A 20,325-nucleotide genomic window follows, 5' to 3' on the forward strand; every position below is an offset into this window, starting at 1 on the left:
GGAGGGGCCCAGAGCTGCCCCCAGCACTGGAGGTGCCCCAGCAGTGCCAGCACAGGGGACAGGCACTGCCCTGGCCCTGCTGCCACCCCACAGCTGGCACAGCCCAGGGGCCACTGGCCTCTGGCACACCTGGGCTTGTGCTGAGCTACTCTTGACCAAACTCACAGGGGTTTTTCCAGCTCCTTTGCCCCAGCCTGGAGTTCTTAACAGGTTTACAGTGACCCAAGGGCAGGACCTGGCACTTGGCCTTGTTGACCCTCACACTGTTGGCCTTGGCCCATCATTCTAGTCTGTCCTGTTTCCTTTGCAGAGCATTCCTGCTCTCTGACAGACCCACATCCCACCTCACTTGGTGTCACCTGCAAACTTAATGAAGATGCACTCAATCCCTTTATCTAGGTCATCAATAAAGATATTAAACTGGACTGGCCAAATACCGGGCCCTGAAGAAGACAATGGGTGACTGGCCCTAGGAGGATGTCACTCCATTCCCCATAAGTCTCTAGGCCCAGCCATCAAGCCAATTTTCTACCCAGCAAAGAGTGCACCTGTCCAAGCCATGAGCACCCAGTTTCCCCAGAAGAATGATGTGGGAAATGGTGTCAGAAAGCTTTACTAAAGTCCAGGTAAATAACATCCATAGCCTTTCTCTCATCTGTTAAATGCATCACCTTGTCAGAGAAGGACATCAGGTTAGTCAAGCAGTACCTGCCATTCCTGAACTCATTCTGCCTGGGCCTGTAGATGCCACATGATATTACCAAAGATAGTCTTCTTCAAGACCTTCCCTGGCACTAAGGCCACAGCAACATGTCTGTAGTTTCCTGGATCCTTCTTCTGACCCTTTCTGCAGATGGGGATCACACAGGCTAACCTCCAGCCCTCTCATACCTTCCCACTTAACCACAACTACTGGCAAATGATTTGATAAATCCAGCTTGTTTAAGTGCTCTAACCTTGACCTCTTTCACTGTGTGTAGGAATTCCCTGTTCCAGACTTTCCCTCTGTCTAGTCTCAGGCTCCTGGGATTCCTGAAGAATTCTTTAACTGATAAAAATCGAGGCACAAAAAACATTGAGTACCTCAGCCTTTTCTGTGTCATTTGTCACCAGCTCCCCTGCCCTGATGAGTACACTCACACCTTCCCTGATCTTCCCTTTGCTGTTCATTCACTTGTAGAATCTTTTCTTGTTGCTGTTCACATCCCTTGCCAGATTCAACTCCAGGCTGGCTTTGGCTTTCCTAACCTCCTACTTGCAAGACTGGGTAGCAAATGTACACTTCTGTGTCACCTGCTCCTACTTTCACCATTTGTATACCTTCTTTTGCACCTAACCACTGATTGACAAACCTTTTGAAGGAATGAAATACCTACAATGTCAAGCATTCCTCCCTTCGGTGTTTGTGGCAAAAAAAAAAAAGTGTTTGGGATTCACTTCTTTTAAAAAACCCATATTGCTGTTATCAGCTACTCAATCTCCAGATATTTACAAGTAATGTGTCTATTTAGTCTATAATCTTTTGGGAAATTGAAATGATGCAGACTGACCTATACTTTTCATAATTCCCTTCCTCCCTCCCTTTGTTGGACTTCTAAGACAGACAGAAGATCTTAGAATCTTAGATCACCTTCCACTGATTAAGTAGACACTAGTCAACGGTCTCCTAGAACAAAACATTCAGAATCAGAAATAGAGTTTCAAGACTCCAGAAGATGTCATTTGAGCAGAAAAGTCTGAAGTACCTGGAGGCTTGTAATTAGGAATTACAAGTTATTTGTATTACCGGAAGTCTTCTGCTTCTTCCTGGGAGAGTCTTTAACGTCTTTGCCTTCCCTTTGCTCAGATTTCCTCTTGCCTTTCAATAGTACTTCTCCTGATAAGTAAGAACAGACATGCTTCAGTCTTGGTATTCAGTCTGGATAACAGCTTTGAGTCTACTGCTGCCTCATCTTATCCTTGTATTCAATATTTAGCAAAAAAACCCCTTGTTCTTGTGAAGCATCTGGACACTGCTGAACTGAACCCAGCCTTCTCACTCAGCAACATTTAGGCACCCCATGGCCCACAATACCCTGATACAGCAGATATGGAAGAAACAGTGCCACAGCATGGCCTGGAAAAATAATCCTCAGGAACAGAGACAGAAAGTGCTAGGTTATGTCATAAAAACCTCACCTGCACTCACACAAAAAGGAGCATACAGAAACCCAAATAATATCATGCCTGCCCTGAATATTTCCAAGCCTATCAGTGTCATCTCCATGAAGACAGATGAGCACAGAAGCACAATGATAGTCAGGAAACACCAATTATAGACCTTAAGAACAGACAGCTTCCTCCTGGGCCTGTTGCAGGAGACCCACAAGGATAAGTCAATGGGAACTCCTCTCTGAAGCACCCTTTGGAACAGGGAAGGGAGGAATAGTGAGAAGGGAGAGCATGGTGTTACTCCCTAGGGTTCTGCAGCACCTGGGATCTGAGTGAAGAACAATTCAGGACTACACAAGCCTAAGATGTTTAAGAGTGGTATCAAAGGGAGGGAAAGGGAGAGAATTACCTGTTTTGAGGTTGATCAACCGTGGGAAAATAGAGGTGTAAGAGGATAGCAAAGAACACTTGCTTGTAAATAGGAGACTGGTCAATATACAAATCTTGTCATGTCTGCCATCAAGCAGGGTCTGTGAGCATGAGCCTGTCTGTAAGGAGGTCTGCACCCGCTGCTGGCATGGCTCTGTGGGCCTCAGGGGCCAGTACATACATGGACCAGCAATTGAGGAGACTGGGATCCAAAGATCAGGTACTGAGTAGATTGAGTATTTAAGGATGGAGGCTGTGCTGTTTATGTGAATGCTGATCTGCGTGGCTCCTGTTTATGTATGTTGTATGTGTGTGTTCCTAGTGGAACACTCAGTCTTGCCACTCACTGGACCTGGGGGTGTGGAGCTACAGCAATATCACTTCTACCAAGCTACCGAATTTGCTTCACCCCACATCAGGATGGAATATGGATCCTGACTTAGAGGTAAGAAGAAAGTACATTAAAGAAGATTGAAGTTTTGACTCTCTGCCATACAAGAAGTTCGGAACACAGTTCCTGGGCCAGGAAATCTGAATGCTCCTATAACAACCTAAGACCCAAACCATTCCAAATCAGAAAATTATAACTGAAAAATGTGAGAAAATAGAAGACATCCTTAAAAAATAGTAATCTACCAATCGCAAAAGCTGTGTCTAATCCCAAATACTGCTGAATGGTCCCCTTTGCCACATGTTTAGTGTTGATGGTTCTGTTTTTAAAGCTCTTGAAGCTTATTTCTGATACGATTGGTGTAACTCTTATACTTACCTCTTCTACAGATAGAACTGAGTTTAGTCACAGAATGATTAATAGACAAGTCACTCAAAAGGAACTGTGTAATGTCAGAGAACTCTACCCGTATTTGTGCAGAGGCAGAAGTTTCTTTCTTCTAATACATGAGCAGCACTAGCAAGCTTGTAATTATTGGTTGAATTGCAGCATGTCTTTCAGGAGCAAATCAATCTCTCACTGAAAAACCAGAGAAAAAATTAGTTTTGCCTTGGACTAACAGTGATAAATACCTGTTTTTTCTGAAGATTTGTTAACACTGTTTTTCATTCCTCTCATTTCCAACCAGTAAGCAGGCCTGCGAATGGTCCGCTTGCTTCTGGGTTCTGCGCTCCCGTTCACTGGGCCCTTCGGTGAGGCAGGAGGAATGCTGCTGACTGTGTCATCACAGTTACTGTTCGCTCCTAGAACAGCAGTTTCCACCTCCTCAAGTTGCTTAGATCTGGAAAACATCAAGTTGAATTCCTGTGCATATGGATGCATATACACACAATCACAATAAACTTGACAGACAACATCCTTTTCATCTTCCCAAGTATTCTAAAAAATAATCTCACAGTTCACTGAATCTCCTGCGTTTTGGGAACTGTAAAGTGCCAGCAAGATAAAACATCCTCAGTGTTGTTTTTCAGTACATCTTTTTGATAATGACATTAGGCAGCTCTCAAGAGGAATAGAAAAAAATATTCTTCCTGCCTCAAACTTTCAACTTTAGAAGGAGGCACAAGTGAATCTTAATTTAAAAATAGGCATTTATCCTTGGAATATAAGAATATTTCTGCAGCCCATCATTACAAGAGACATTCTCTATTCCACAAAGGGCAAGATCTCCTTCAGTCTCTATTCCCAGAGTCAAGGGCTGGCACTATACAATTAAAGGTTTTAATTTTAAGAATTTTAACTAGCGAGGCTTTCAGCAATGAAGACAATCTTCCAGTATATCCTACAAATCACACTACATTAAGACTACTTTAGACTAATCAGCAGCACTGATTTTTTTTCCCTAGAGATCCGCTTTGCTTCACTGTTTCAAAATATTTCTCTCAGGCCTTGAAATGCCTGGACATCAAGATTCCTGTACATGACAGCAATCTGAATGAGGTGTCAAAGAAACATTGAATATCTATTCTCTGGGCCAACACCATTTATGCAAAGAGGAAAGAAAGGGAACAGAAACATTTTGCAATGTATCCCATTGCTATTACAATTACCAACTGAAGTAACTAGATCACTCCATTGATGACTGTGATGGCCATTCTATTAATACATTGTGAGCTGTGGAGCTCACCTTTTAACACATCAATCTAGGAATTAATAAGGGGGGGACACTGATGGCACCAGGTCAGGTCATTACATACTATGTTTCAGGAGGTACTGCAGAAGCACGGGGAGAGGATTTCTCAAATAAAAGTCTTTAAGTTGCAATCACACCCAAAACACATAGATCTCAGAGCACCGTTTGGTCTTGGACTTAAAATATTTACCTTCACAATGTTAAAATCCTTTAAAAAAATAAATGAAGGCTAATACACACTGAAGTGTCAGAAAAGCACTTTTCCTACAAACCAATAAGTGAAGTCAGCTGAGACTCTCAACACACTAATTAAAATTGTTGCAGCTCTTAAAAGTCAGATACGGTTTTCCACTAGGATTCTCTCAGCTTTTTCCGGCTCTCAATTAAACTAGACAAAAAACATTTACATACTTCTTATTTCCCAAGGACTTCTTGAGCTTCTGCTCTCTCTGATGTTCAGTCGTGGTATCCTAACAAGGCAGAACAATTCACATTAGCAGCATCATTTGTTTTCTTTTAGCATGTTTCACTATGCAGCTCACAATCACCTGCACTTTGAGGATGTGCATATACCACTCTGAAAAACAAACCACTGTTTTCTGCAACTGGAAGTGCTTAACCTTTCCAACTCCAGCTGAATTGGAACTGAAATCAAAACAGGGATGAGTCCCTCCACACTCCCCATATGAAAGCCAATCCTTCCCCTTGCAATAGGACACGATGGAGTGTTCTTTGTCTCCAGTAAATTCACCCATATGTTTTCTGCCTCTACTTCACCACTTGATGACAAATATTTTAGATACTAATTTGTTAGTTTTTACACAGTACTTATTTTTCCTTAATGAAGTAATTCTAGCAATCGCCAATCTCCTTCATGCCCTCATTTTTTATCTTGCTTTATCATATCCATCAGCTGCCCAGATGTTTACTTCATCCACATCACAGAATCCTTTTTCTTATTTAACAAAGGTTTTTTGGTCACTTATCACTTGCTGTCTCCTATTAAGACATAAAATTTAACACATCTTTGTAAAAGTACATTTATAAATTGGTATGAAAAACTCATTTGCTGTACGTTGCTCCAAGCATGTGGACAACCACGTACCACCATCTTCTTCCAAATACTAATCATGACTGAATGCCATTCTTTGTTAGAAAACTCAGGACAAAAACAGTAGTTATATAGACTTGAAAATAAAAATCATTGCCTAGTGGAAGTATTTATAATACCAAAACTGTAACCTAGGGAATAAAGGTAGTATTTTGCCATGCACAGGAAGTGGCTAAGAAACTGGAAGAACAAAATAAACCCCCCAAAAAACCCCAACAACAATCAACTACCCCCCCCCAAAAAAAGAAAAAAAAATCAATGAAACAAACAAAAAAAACATACACACAGAAAAAGAAAAAAAAAAATTATAGATAAATTACTTGTCTTCTTTATAGAAAAACGTGATGCACACTATACATGGTGAGCGACACCCCAATCACCAGTTAGGAAGCTGAGCAGTAGGCACTGATACCAATACATGAATGATTAAACTGTACCTATGGAGCGTCAGGCTCTCCTTGGGCCTCCAGCCCCAGAGTCTCTTCATGGAAATGTCAGAGAAGCAGAAGGAGAAAATTCACAACTGCTCGATCAATGACCTCACAATCAAATCTTGTCTCCTTTGGAAGTAAAGTAATTGGATGTTTGTATTTGCATTATTTACACCAAACAGTAGTGTCAACAGCATTATCTGGGAAATCCGCACATGAGGAATGTGTAGAAACCTCACTGAGCAGCAGCCAGAAAAAATCAGGGCTATGAGGTTACAGTGATAAAAATGAATAAACAGGCAGAGTTTACTGCAATTCACTGGCTTAATCTACAATTAGAAGAACTGAAATGACTGACAAACACGGCATGTGTTTCAAGATTCACGGGGGTTTTATAACTAAAAAATTTTGCGTAAGAGTGAAGACTAAGTATGCCACCACTTTGGTGGCAGCTAAGGATCTGCAATAAAAAAGGAGAGCAAAAATGATCTGTCAGGCTTTCTTTTCTGAGAAAAAAAGCAATTATGAAGGAAACTGATGTTTAAGTTCTGTGTGTTTTTTTCATTTATACAGTTTACTTCCTACTTAAAGAACAGAGACCTAACGTATGCAGGAATGCCCAACGGCTGAACATAAGAAAAACAAAAAAGTCACCTTCCTTGCACAGGTGAGAAAAAGTGAAACAGTGGTTCAGAGCCTGAAAAGATGAAGAGAGGTGAATTCTGTCTGCCCATGGACTGTGGGCCATTCCGGTGAGCTGGAACACGGCTGCTGCTGCAGATGGGCTGCTCTACAGCTCACCCGGCAAGACGGTGCATACGCACAGCACAAAAACTGCCCGAGGTGAGGAGGTGATATGGAAACTGGAGGTGATGAAGGTGCCAGTAGGAACACCGGGCACCCTGCGGGCACCGACCGTCCCCGCGAGGCGCGGGAGGGCTAAGCATCCTTTGGGGAACTCCCTGTTCCAGCCCTGCGCTCCGTCCCTTCCCGCACACTCCAAGAACTACGTCCTCCTGTAACGAATGCCTTTCCGACAAAGCGCACCGCTGGCGCCAGCAGGGCCCTGCTCCGGCTTCCTGCCAGGTTCCGGGCCGAACGACACCGGGCCCGAGGCCTCGGGGGCCGGCCTGGCCTTCGGGCGGAGAGGAGCCGCTCCCGCCGCTGCTCCCCGGAGCTGGGAGCGCGTTCCGCTCGCTGCGCCGCGCCGGGCCGGGCCGCACAGCCCCGCCAGCGGGCCCGGGGAAGCCCGCTCGCTCCCGCGATCCCGACGTCGGAGCCCATCTCGCGGTGACCCAGGGACGAGCCAGGCTTCCCGGGGCAGCCACCGGCGGCGCCGGCGGAAAGCCTGCGGACACTCACCGAGCCATCGCCGTTCCGCATGGTGCCGGTGCCGCCGCCACGTCAGCGCCGCGCCGCCCGCGCGGTCCCGCCCGCCGCTTCCGGCCGACCCTGGCAGCGCGGCCGCCTGGAGCCCGCCGCGCTGTCGTGGCGCGCCCGGGGCCGCTCCGAGCCGTGCAGCGCTAGGAGGCCGCGCGGGCCCGCGGTGCGTCCCGGGCGGCAGCGGGGCCACAACCAGGTCCGTGTGCGTCACGTCGGGGCCGCGGCCGCCCCCTGCCCCGGAAGGACAAGTGGGCTCTGGGAAGATGGCAGCGGCGGCGGGAGCCGCGGCCCCGGCCCCGGCCCCGGCCCCGGTGTGTGTGCTCGTGCTGGGCATGGCCGGCTCCGGAAAGACCACCTTCGTGCAGGTGAGAGGCTGCGGGAGTCGCGAGGGGCCACGGGGAGTCGCTGACCGCCGCCGGGGCTGCCCCGTGCCTAGCGGGGCCTGACGCCTCCCCGTGTCTCTGCAGCGCCTGGCCGCCCACTTGCACGGGCAGCGCTGCCCTCCGTACGTGATCAACCTGGATCCTGCCGTGCACAACCTGCCCTTCCCCGCCAACATCGGTGAGTGCCGCGCCCTGCGGGACGGGGGGGCCCGGGCCGGAGGAGCGGCCTGGAGTCCGCCAGGAGAGAGCAGGTACGCAGGGCCTTAACCAGAGACAAAACCGGCTCGCGGAGAGTGCTTTCCCAGTGCTGGGGGAAGCGAATGCGTGAGGGAATACAAGCTTGTATTCCCTTACGGGAGTCCAAGGTCTAATAAAAGAAAGACTTGGAGACTCATTTTTTAAATTGTAGTTCTCTTTTCCAAACAGTCGTTAATATGGGTATTTTTAGAACCAAAGCCCTTCTTCCAATGCTGTCATACATTTTTTATATCATCTGGTGTGATTGGAGGTGTTTGGGTTCTGGAGACTATTTTTTGTCAGTTATGAAAGGATTACCAGATTTGATCTCGTTTCCTACATATGCATACGCTATCAATAAAGAGCTTTAAAGCACTTTAAAAGACACGAATTTTAGAGAAAATATTTTAGCAATAGAACAGATCTTATATTTAGTTGTTCCAAAGAGCATATCAGTCCCTAGTTTTGTGACAATCCTGTCTCTTACACTCTGTGAAGTATGCTAGTCAGCCTCTCCAAAGGATGAGAAAGACAGTGTGGGTGCACAAGTTGTTTTGGTGCTGTCAGCGGAATGATTGGAGTATCTGTTCCAGTGCTGGATCTCTAGTAACAGACAGATGGGTAGGTACGCTTTGTTAGCTGATGGTAACCAGCTGGGGGTTGGGAAACTGCTTATATGTCTCTCTCCCCTAGATATCAGGGACACGGTGAAGTACAAAGAAGTCATGAAACAGTATCCTTTTTCGGTCTAAATAATGATATTTGAAATGTCAAGGTTTCAAAAATAATCTGTCATATGCACACTGTGGTGAAGGTGGATACAAGAGGTCGGGGGAATTGCAAGTAATGCAGAGTGTTGCATGAAGATCAAGAGGTTTTGACTGTGTATTGCTTCATCTGATATTAGGAATGTGTGTTCTATAAGATTTGGTACTTCTTAGGTAATTTTCTGTGCTAAAATTGATTCTGCCTAACAGTAAGTTTTTACAAGTAATAGGGACTCTGCCCATGTAGTTTTTTTTTCCTTTTTTTTTCAGTTTTTCTATCAAAGAACTTGTATGTTCTGTTGGCTTTTTGTTTGTTTGTGGGTTTTTTTTTTTTTTTTTTTTTTTTTATTTATTTATTTTTATTTTTTTTTTTATTTTATTATTTTTTTTTTTTTAATTTGGGGGGGGTTGTGGGTTTTTTTTTGTTTGTTTGTTTGTTTGTTTTGTAGGTTTTTTTTTTTTTTGTGTAAGCCAGAAGCCTTTTCCCTATGCTTTAACTAGTCTAGTTTTATTTGTCATAAACAAATATGGAAATATTTTTCCATTTGACCATAATCGAAACACTGTTGTCTCTCTGAATGTCAGAGACATTGGAATGTTTGCTCTTGCTCACACTGTTGGTGACTGTAGTGCAGTAACATTACACTAATGTGGCTGCACTTCCAGAGGGCTGTGGAGGTCCTTGGTCTCATGTAATGGCTTGTGCAGATGGAGGTGATACACAGTCTTTGGTTTTCACTTGTAAGTATGTCTCTTTTATTAAATATATTTTAGACAAGAATAAAGGTGGTAGGGGATAGGATTCTTGATTTTGGCTGTTGTTTGATTTGGGATTACCAGCGAAACATCCTAAATATAAGTTTCAAATTAATATGTAAGTGCATTATTTGCTTTACTGTATTTGTTAGCCATTACTGGAGCTTCTGTGTCTTGTTAATAAGGGTCTAAAGAGGATATTTGGCCTCATGTTTGGATATTGAGAGTACTCATAGAGAAGACAGTATGTTACGAGTCAATGCTGGTTCTTGTGTAGTTAAAACAACAATGGCAAGGAGAAGCCAGGTAGCCCCTCTTCCTTCTGTCAATTGCATGTGTTTGGGTAAGAGAGTATTTCTTACCCTGCTGAATGACTCAGAAGTCCTAATTATATATTAGGGCTATTGTCCCTTGAACCCAAGGTATCCACTGTGCATCTGCTGTCAGAGTTGACCACAGCCTCTGCGGTCTGCATAACCATCTGCTTTCCTAAATGAAGCATCAGATATGGGCTGGGCCCAAATGGAGGAATAGTGACCTCTCTCAATCTCTTTGCTACAAGATTTGACCAGGTATAAGGTTGTTTCTATGTGCTGTTCCTATGATGCTGTGCTGGAGATGGAGGGGTTTTGTGTATGTTGAGTCTCAGAGGGCACTGTGTTTGATTAGCCTTCTAGAATTTCTGGGGAGTTACTGTCCATACAGAAGCATGTATTTTACAATGCTGCCAGAGCACATTAGCTTTCGTATGAGACATTTCAGTTTTTCTGCTTTTTTAAAAGTAAAATTAAGAAGCCACATGTATGGAACATTTTTCAGTCTTTGTATAGGACTGTTGTTGCACCATGTTTCCTAAAAAATCTTTCATGTGAGTGCTCTGGTTTTGAAGTAAGGAAGCTCACTTCTAGAAACCTGTTAAATTTTCCTGGGGTTTTTTGATAATTGATAGCTCTCCTAAATCACAGCATTAAATCAGCTCTGGAGTGGGGACTGAAGTCAGATATTGAGACAATCTCTTGGTGAAAACAACTGCCTTTAGTCAAGTACTAATTTCTTTAGCCAGGTACTAGAACACACACAAAATCAAGGTTGTCTTTGACCTATACAGGGTCTGAGCATTTTTCACTCCTCCTTACTACAGTATTTTCACCCTCTGAAAAGCAGAAATACTTCAACCTTTTGATACTCACCTGCAACTGTGCAAGTTAATGTAGTTTCTGCTATGAAATTAAGCTGAAAGTTTCCTGTTGTGAGCCTAAATACAAAATATACTTCTGCCTTTTCAATCAGGTGATGAAGTTTATTGAAAAAAGACAAAATGCATCTAAGTGAGTACATTCTGCTGAGTTGTGCTTTGCTGGGATCATTGTGGGAAAATTGTAAAATTCTAAAAAGCTTCTCTGAATGTTTTCTAGTTGGTTTTCTCAGCCTTGGTATAAGTTTGGAATGTGGAAAATGGCACAGAATGGATAAACTAGATTTTCCTTGGATATATCAAAAGAAAGCCTACTTATTACAGTCCTGCTTTTCTTATATTCCACTAGACTGACATTTTTCTCTTACACACTGTTCAAACAGGCAGCAATTAATTATTTTTCTGAAGATTTTGCACTACTAGCTGTCTGTCAAATTGATGCCTTCAACTCATGAGAGTACATGCTTCTTAGTTACAGGAGATTTTTCAGGCATGCCCTAAATCTCATTAGTGTTTGGGAGAAGCTTTTCTCATCTGTTACAGAATTATAATGTCGTTTGTCATTGTATGCTATGTCCTGTCAGAACAGGACCTTGTGCTTAACTAATTTTCCCTTATTGTTGTTTGGGGGTAACTTCTTACCAGGTATGTTATTATTGACACACCAGGGCAAATTGAAGTATTTACTTGGTCAGCATCAGGAACCATCATAACTGAGGCCTTGGTAAGTGCTTCTGACATGACTGGACAGTGAAGTTGCGTGAATGACCTGGTTGTTGAGCAGTGTGCTTCTAATTAAACTGTTTTTACTTTGTGTTCCCAGGCTTCCTCTTTTCCTTCAGTTGTTGTCTATGTGATGGACACCTCTCGCAGTACTAACCCTATCACTTTTATGTCCAACATGTTGTATGCCTGCAGGTAAGAAAAGCTGGAAATGTGGCCCATCTGCTTCAATTGCTGTGTCTCTTTAATAGTTATTTTTAAGGGAAAACATGGAATAGTCTGGGTTTAAAGTGACCTTTAAAGGCCATCTAGTCCATGCTCCCTTCCGTGGGCAGGGACATCTTCCACTAGGCCAGGTTGGTTCAAGCCCCATCCAACCTGGCCTTGAACACTTCCAGGGATGGGGCAACCACAGCTTCCCTGTGCACTGTGCTCCAATATCTCTCCGCTGTCATTATGAAAAATTTTGTCAGCATTCCCTTTTAGCTTAAAACCATTATCCATTGTCCTGTCACTACAAGCCTTGGAAAAAAGTCACCCTTCATTTTTCTTATAAACCTCTTTTTATACTGAAAAGCTGCAATGAAGCTTTCCTGAAGCCTTCTCCAGGCTGAACAATCCCAACTCTTTGGCCTTTCTCAATAGGAAAGTCCTTCCAGTCCTCTAATGGTTTACATGTCCTCCTGTGGGCCCGTTTTACAGGTCCATGTCTTTCTTGTATCATGGTTTCCAGAGCTGGATGCAGTGCTCCGGGTGGGATGAGAACAGAGTAGAAAGGGAAAATCACCTTCCTCACCCTGCTGCCCTCAGAACCTGAGGTCTGAGTCAAATGCAAAATGGAAAGGCAATTAAAAACTGGGATCTGAGAGTCATGGAAAATGGTAACCAAAATCAACTGGCTGTGTCAGAAATTTTCGGTCTCACAGATGTGTGCTTACATCTTGGGGAGGCATATTTTGTTCAATGATTGTAAGCACTACCTACATGAAAATTACATTCTAAATGGTGCAGAGGAAAATCATTATCTTTTGATGTCAAATGTGTTCAGTTCTGCACAAGTCTTATCTGCCTTATGCTTCCTTTCTATTCCAGTGAGTTTTAAATTAATGTTAAACTTTCGTTTTGTGTCTCCCTGCCCAGTATCCTGTACAAGACAAAGCTACCTTTCATCGTAGTTATGAACAAAGTAAGTTAAAGCTCTGGTTTCCATTTCCCAGTGGGACATTGTTCTGCTTAGCTTCTTTGGTGTGGTGTCTTTGTTTCACCACAATAATAGTTTTTTCTAGAAAAGAGAGACTGGGAGGGGGCTGCCTGCTGACAACCAAATCTAAAAGGGGTCTTTCATCTAGTATCTTAATGCACAAGCATAATCAGAGATGGGCAGTTGCACCCAAACCCTCAGGTCAGAGAGGATACCAACACTTTGCAACACGTTTGGGACCTTAACCCTGTGATGTAAGAGGGAGGTCATTATGGAATCTGCTCTTACATGCCCTGTTTCCACATAACATCTGTCTTCATTATTGTTTCTGCTCAGCAGCAGGCTAATCACCCACGGTGGGAATGGTGTACCACCTGCATGTTTTGAAGGAGTCTCACATATTGTACCAGGCAAAACTTAGCAAAAGATGTTTGATCCAGTATTTGATGGGAGGCAGCTGCTAATCTAAAGATACACATCCACTGTTGTGTAATACACTTACAGTCTTAAAGGAATGCTTTTGAGTTTAACAGCTGTCTCTTTAAACATAATAATTTCAGATATTAAAAGAATCCCACTAGATTTTTGTTGTGAGAGCTGCTCCTCAGAGACATAATTTGTATTTGTATCCCCAGCACAGCAACCTCTCTGCACACACATACATTTCCCATAGGCCATGCCTTGACTGTGCCATTTTCCCTCACACCAGCCAAGTAGTAACAGCGTCTGCTGTGCCCCAACTCCACCCATCTGCCCAGTGACCCAAACCATCTTTTGATACTTGCTTGCTAACTGACCAAGGTTTTGTATGCTGTTTTCTCTCTAACTCTAGACAATAATTTTAGAAGAAGCTACTAAGCTTTTTTTTTTTTCATAGAAAAGGGCATGAGGTAGGAAAATCATTCTCTCTTAAGAAAATACACCTTTTAAAAGACTAAGAGTGGGACTTGATCAGAATATGTAAGGAAAGATAGGCCCGAGGCTTAGGATTCATAACTTCAAACCTCATTCTAATTTAATGTTTGCCTTTGTTAAACAGTAAAGGCAACAGCATTTTAAGAATTTTTAACAAAATGTAATTAAATTTATTTTGTAAAAATTGACTCTTGATAAGAATGGAGGAATTCTGGGCAACTGATACATGTGCAGTGACAAACAGATTTTAGAATTTTAAGATTTGCAGAAGGAAAAAAAGAAATTTTTAGAGGTGATTTGAATTCTAAGTACTCAGGCTTTGCCCCTTGGTGGATTCATTTCTGTCTCAAATCTTGTGAGTAATGCTAGGCAATACTTCATCTTTCTCCTTCCCATTGGTGCAGGGAAATGAAATGTATCAAGAGTTTTAGGCACCTCATATTGTGCTAAGAGTGGATATGCCTATGGTAAGATGTTTATCAAACTTTTAACTGGACTGTTTGCATATGAATCCATGTAAAACTATGGAACCATCTCACCTGTTTGTGTCCATTGCCTTGCACTGAGTTTGCGTTGTAACTTCTTTGGGTCAGAACACAGCTCAAGTTTATAGGGACCCGATCCATGAGCTGCTACCTAGCGTGGAAGTGACACTTGCTCCCCCAGCCCCCAAGCAATCAGGAAAGCTTGGGATTTCAGTGAGGGCTGCTCTTGTGTGGCCTCAGTCATGTGATCTACTATTTACACTGTAAACTTTATTGTACAGTACGCAATTTTTGAATGCTCCTCTGCAGTAAATCATAGAAGGCTTTAGACCTGCGATTATTTCCTGAAACAGTTGTTGCCTTCTCAAGCCTGAGTGGTTGTTTTTCGTCTTTTCAGGTATTCATGTAGTTGGTTTGATAAAAACAGAACTTGCAAAACTTCAGACCGGGGCTGAGTATTTTGAAAAGATTAACATGTTGAAAATAACATGGATTATAATGTATTTTTTTTTATTTGTCCACTTAACAGGCTACAGCTAAGGTTATTACTTCTGAACATTTTCCCTTCTCCTTCCAGACTGACATAATCGACCACAGTTTTGCAGTGGAATGGATGCAGGACTTTGAGACTTTTCAGGATGCCCTGAATCAAGAGACCTCCTATGTCAGTAACCTGACTCGTTCTATGAGTTTAGTGTTGGATGAATTTTACAGTTCACTGAAGGTAAGAATCTTCTTTTTGTTTATTACCTCTCATAAAAACCTAGAGAAGAGAAAGCTCAAGAATAATGTTTTTGATGTAGGGTGGGAGTAGAGTGTAAGGAATACAAAAGGCAGACTGTGCACTGGTGCTCAGGGAAAGGAAAAGAGGCAATAGACACGAAGTGAAATGCAGGAAACTATGTTTAAACAGAAGAGGAAAAAATTTACTTCATTTTAACTGACTGAGCACTCTAACAGATGGCCCAGAGAAATCGTGAAGTCTCCATCCTTGGAGACAAAGTCGTGAGCAACCTATTCTAGTTAATTCTGCTTTTTGACCAGAGAAATTAGACTAAATGATCTCCAGAGGTATCATCCAATCCTAATCATTCCATCCTTCTGTAAAGGGTCTTTGCACTGCCCTTTTGAACTGTAATCTGTTGATGAGCCATGTTGATGATTTGCTAATTTGAACACAGTAACTTTAGTAACTTGTCATGCTGAGTGGCAGCGCTGAATAATTTAATACTGAATTGTGATTAATCATGAGAAGGAAGCTAAGATAGGCTGGTAAGAGGCAGCATTCTTTGCAGCATTTCTTGTCTGAGGTAATTTTCCTTGTTCAGAAACTGTCTAGTACAGTTATGCAATTTAGTACACAGGAAGAACTGAAAGAATCTCAGACCCAAACAAACACCCTCTACCCCCGACCTCCTATATTTGCTTGGGCAAGAAGAAGTTGGGGGTTTTTTCTCACTTAGCCAGGTTTTGAGAGGACAGAGTAATCCAGTTCCTCAGGAAACCCTACGCATTGGAGGGTGTCCCTGTTCCCATAGTCTGTGCTAAAGGTTTCAGCTAATTGTGTTTATCATCAGCTTTTACTCAAGAAAAAGCAAGCCTTCTTAGCTTTATGACTATTAAAAGAAAGACAATGAAAATAAATTATTCCATTCAGATAGGTTAGGATAATGTAGCCAGAACAAAAATGTTTTAAGTGTTCTATGTGGAACAATATACAGAATTTCAGAAGCGATTAGTAATGGTGCCATATACGGAATTTAAGTACTTCCTGTTCCTTATTTGTTTATTAGGTCGTATTTCTCTGCATGTCAGAATGCTAGACTGGAGGGTTGGTCATATGATGATTATAGCATAGACTGCAGCTTGTACTTAAATGCAGGGAAACTATAAATATTAATATATTTCAGCATATATTAATACTTTCAATCCTTTGGAGAGCTGCCTCACTTTTGCTGTATTGATGATCAGGTGCAAGGCTGTATTGCAAAAAGTCTTCCATTTGAAAGTGAGTAGTTGAGACTATCTTGCTTTTGAAAAAGAGGAAGAATTTTTGTTAGACGATGATCGATTCTGGCTGGTAATACTCCTAATGAAATGTATTTTTAGGTAATTGATTTTATACAGGCAGAACAAATGGCCAGAAGTGTAATGATAGACAAGTTCAAATTAGGAAGGAGATGTGCATGTTGAATGTATTGCCATAGTAACTGATTAAGTTCTCCACCTCTTGCTGTTCTGCAGACTTTTTAAAATGTGATGTGGCTAAATACAAAGTATTAGATGTAATTTCAGAGCCAGAAGGTCAGTTGTTGTCTATTTTGCTGTCTGATTCTACTACACTGATACTAATTGCTTATAACCCTAGGTGCAGATTGGATTATTAATAGTAGACAAGTAAGCAACAGAAAGATCTTTCTCTTGAAATGCCCAACTTGTTTAAAAAACCCCAAACTCCCTTCCCCAAAGAAACACCCCCCCAAGCAGAAAACCACCAAACAGAAAATCAGCAGCAACCAAAAAACTGAGGTAACAAACATGAACAGCAAGTGGAGAAAGTTTGAAAGTAGGATGGATAGAAGCAGAAGTGTTACTTCACATTCCTATGCCACTGTGCTGATTAAATGGCTATCGTTTAGACTAGTGATTATTTGTTGTATTTCGTTTTTTTGTTATAAACTGGTTCAGTTACTCTCCAGTTCTGGTGTGTGGTTTCTTTTGCAGGTGGTTGGTGTTTCTGCAGTGCTTGGCACAGGACTGGATGAGTTTTTTATCCAGCTTTCTAAAGCTGTAGATGAATATGAGAGGTAAGGGGATAGTTAACCCAGTGAACACTCCCTGAAGGTATTGATTTGTAACTCCTTTGATTTGAAGGACTCTACACTTTCTTTAGCCAAGGTAGTTTAGGGTTTCTAATAAACTTCAAGCATCAACATAAAATATGGCAGTGTAAAGGAAGTATTCAGAGGTGAATTTTTGTGTTTGCTGTTCAGAGAAAAAGCAAAAGCTATCTGTGCCATCAAATATGTGAAGTAATATTTTTTCTCTAATTCCATACAGTGATTAAGGTTTGAACTCTTGCTATTTCAATGAAGTATGTTCACTTATTTTGCATCCATTGGTTTCAGAATCTAAATCTGGGAGAAAGTACTGTTAGTCCTTCTGAAATGTCTCCCAAACATGAAAGCCTAGAGAAAACTTTTTTTGTGGGGGGGTAGAAGGAAGCAAGCCCCTGAGATGATCTTTACTTAATATAAATCATATGTTGATTCAGACTGAATGCACTCTTATCTTTGCAGAGAGTATCGTCCAGAATACGAGCGCCTGAGAAAAACACTAGTAAGTGTTTTTAGCTGTTGTACACAGTTAGTGTATCTTGAGGTCACTTTTATGCACACAATTGCCTTTATGTTGAGAGGGTCTAACATTTCATTTACTAGTCATATTCAGTGTGGGAAAACTGTCCTGAAGAAATCTGCTGTCTGACTTCTTTTCCTAGATGTGGTGGAGCATATCTTTACAAGAATAAAGATGTTTAATAAAACACATATTGTTTGCTGCTTTAGTGCTAGTATTTGAGCTAATTGTCAGAAAATGATTGGGAAATAGTTTTGTATCTCCCCTTCAGAAGGATAGAGAGTTCTTGAAAATAAATTCTCGAGTGATTTGTTGAGGCTATCCTTGTATCTTCCTGTACCGTTGAAGTGTACTGGTTTGACTTAGTAACAGAGACTAATTTGCAGTGTCAAAATCATTAGCTCTGCTCACCTTGAGTCCTGGCTGTCCACGGGACAGTTCTCTGCAGGCACACTAAGTTTGGTTTCCTGATGATTCTGAAAATATTCTAGAAGTCTGCCATACTGGAGGTTGCTGTCTGTGTTTGGTCAAAAGTTCTGTGTAACTGTAGTTGTAATGTAAGAACTGCTTAGTGACTTGCACTCTGGCTGGGAGGACAGACTGCTGGGTTTGGGTGAGGTTATTTTTCTACAGATATTTTAAAATGTTCTCAGAATCCACATGTAACTCTTGATCTCCAGGAGGAAGCTCAAGAGAAACAAAAGAGAGAGCAGCTGGAACACTTGTGGAAGGACATGGGCAGTGTGTGTGTGCAGGGCAGCACACTGGCAGGTACCTCACTAGGAAGATTAAGTTCACTGCAGTTTTCTGAAGCGTTCTGAAGAGTTTGCATTGAGAAATACCTCTCTGTTCCCACAGCAGAAGTGTGAAAGCACTCCTCCATGTTAGAGGAGTGGAGCTTTAGTTCCTATGGGATTGGCCACACTTAGCTCTTCCTGTGTCAGTCACAGGCATGGAAGAAACTCTGCTGTGCAGCTAAAGCAGCAGACATACTAAAAATGATAAAGTACTTTAAAAAAGGTGAAACAGATTAGAATATGGGAAAGCTGGGCTTTTGGCTGCGCCGTTCCTTACCTGAGGTATTGTTGATGAAGTCTGTCCTGTGTCTTTGGGATCCACAAGCAGTTTTCTGTCCTTTCAGAGCAGGTGTTAATTGTGTTTATGTGCAGATAAAAGTTGTCAGTTAACAATACCTTACCTTTAGCAAGCTTTGATTGGTTTGTGTACAACCATTTCTTTTCCCTTCAAGGAACTGATGATGCATCTGCAATGGGTCCCTCTGAGCTAATCCTAACACGAGGAACTCTCAGTGAAGAGGAAGAAGAGAGGGAGAGTGATACTGATGACATTGACCATGAAGGTAAGAGAATGAGGCCTGAAAGATGCCCATCTAGTCAGGAAATCCCCTCTTATTTCAATACCTGGATGGACTAGAAAACAAGCAAATATTCAGTCACTTAAATACATGTGTCAGAATCCATAGCAGAAGCCCAGCTGCAATGTTTGGTCCAGGGCTATCACTCTCCAACCTTTGTGATAGTTCAGTTGTAAATTTTCTATTTAAGTAATTAATAGGTGTATAACACATAAACTGGAGAACTTTTGAGGCTTGAGGCACACAGTAACCTCTGAACGTGATTGATGCACAGCTGTTTTGTCATCTTTTTGACCTTACAGTTTCTGACCCTGGCTCTCTTTGCTTTTGCTGTGACTATTGTCTTGGAGCAATCTTCTAATTTCTTAGAGGGTGATTTTTCTCTTCTGTAGCTCACAGACTTAATCTTCATTCTTTTCCATTCATGTTTAGGGTCACTTACTTCCTTTGCCCTGTAATGTAGTTGAAGATCCAACAGATACTCTATGTTGTCCTGACTATCCTGACTCTAGCTTTTGTCAGTAACAAAAGTAGAATAGTGCTGAACTGTCGTTTCTTCCCCCAGTGACCGAGGAGAGTCATGAAGAACCAGCCTTCAGAAACTTCATGCAAGACATGCGGATGAAATGCCAGAGAAAAAGCAACCTGAATGAAACAGAAAGTTTGGAAGGAACAGCATAAAGAAACTTGTGTGGGCCTATGCGTGAAGATTTTTATTTGTAAACTACTTCCTCTGATAGCTTTTTATTTCTCTTTCTGCAATAACTGTTGTTGGTCACGTGAGTTAAAGATCCTGTAGCCAACTGACTGCACGTTTTGCCATCTGCCATTGTGGCTTCCTGAAGCTGAAGGAATTTGATAGCAGTTTCTTTTCCTCCAGATTCTTCAGATCTATCTGTTGAGAGCTTAGATTTTGAGCTCTGACAGCATTAGTATCTGCAGCACTAACTGGTCCCCAGAAACATGTTCCATTTGCGTGTGCTGTCAGGTGTCTGCTGCAGCCTGGGCACAAGTGATGCTGTATTGAACATTATCAATCTACTTGTTGTTTGATGGTTTTATTTTCATTAAATATATTTTATGTACTAACAAATGTGTGATAATAATAGGAGGAGATTTCATTTTATGCACTGTTCTGAAGTGAGACATTTTCCTTGTGCTTGCAGCCCATCTGTAGGGATGTATAGCAAATGCGTCTTAATTACATTATACAGACATGGTACAGATGCCTCCCAGGAAAATCCTGAGTAAAGAAAGTTCCCAGAAGGGAAAGTAATAAAAAAGACTCTATCTTGATTTGGCTGAGAACAGAAATGGCTGCATATATCCCTAGGTTACTTAA

At 42.1% G+C, this 20,325-nt stretch overlaps 2 protein-coding genes across 5 annotated transcripts in view; one reads left to right on the forward strand and one right to left on the reverse strand.

Annotated features, from left to right (window-relative positions):
• ZNF512 (zinc finger protein 512) overlaps positions 1-7,654 on the reverse strand; it is a 20,426-nt gene extending 12,772 nt beyond the window's left edge. Inside the window, exons 1-5 of one of the 2 annotated variants that reach the window (XM_088162708.1) lie at positions 7,569-7,587; positions 6,213-6,335; positions 5,076-5,134; positions 3,604-3,812; positions 1,787-1,876 (exon numbers count right to left, since the gene is read on the reverse strand). In XM_088162708.1, the coding sequence (XP_088018834.1) occupies positions 1,787-1,876; positions 3,604-3,649 (136 nt within the window). In that variant the 5' untranslated portion in view covers positions 3,650-3,812; positions 5,076-5,134; positions 6,213-6,335; positions 7,569-7,587. Of the gene's footprint in view, positions 1-1,786; positions 1,877-3,603; positions 3,813-5,075; positions 5,135-6,212; positions 6,336-7,568 lie in introns of both variants that reach the window. The other variant, XM_014888212.2, reaches the window with a different exon arrangement.
• Positions 7,650-20,076, forward strand: GPN1 (GPN-loop GTPase 1). Of its 3 annotated transcripts, none has more exons than XM_014888213.2 (14): positions 7,650-7,954; positions 8,057-8,150; positions 8,903-8,942; positions 10,238-10,304; positions 11,023-11,060; positions 11,573-11,651; positions 11,751-11,845; positions 12,791-12,836; positions 14,829-14,975; positions 16,976-17,058; positions 17,551-17,590; positions 18,289-18,379; positions 18,858-18,968; positions 19,549-20,076. In XM_014888213.2, the coding sequence occupies exons 1-14, from the start codon at positions 7,853-7,855 to the stop codon at positions 19,662-19,664; spliced, it is 1,149 nt and encodes a 382-aa protein (XP_014743699.2). In that variant the 5' UTR covers positions 7,650-7,852; the 3' UTR covers positions 19,665-20,076. The 3 variants fall into 3 exon arrangements, 2 of the variants coding, with proteins under 2 accessions (XP_014743699.2, XP_088018835.1); XM_088162709.1 differs by having other exon boundaries at positions 7,848-7,954; positions 8,057-8,223; XR_015802789.1 differs by lacking the exon at positions 18,289-18,379 and having other exon boundaries at positions 7,651-7,954.
• Positions 20,077-20,325: the final 249 nt, after the last annotated feature.

Source organism: Sturnus vulgaris, chromosome 3 (assembly GCF_052056855.1).
Source record: "Sturnus vulgaris isolate bStuVul1 chromosome 3, bStuVul1.hap1, whole genome shotgun sequence".
NCBI lineage: Eukaryota > Metazoa > Chordata > Aves > Passeriformes > Sturnidae > Sturnus > Sturnus vulgaris.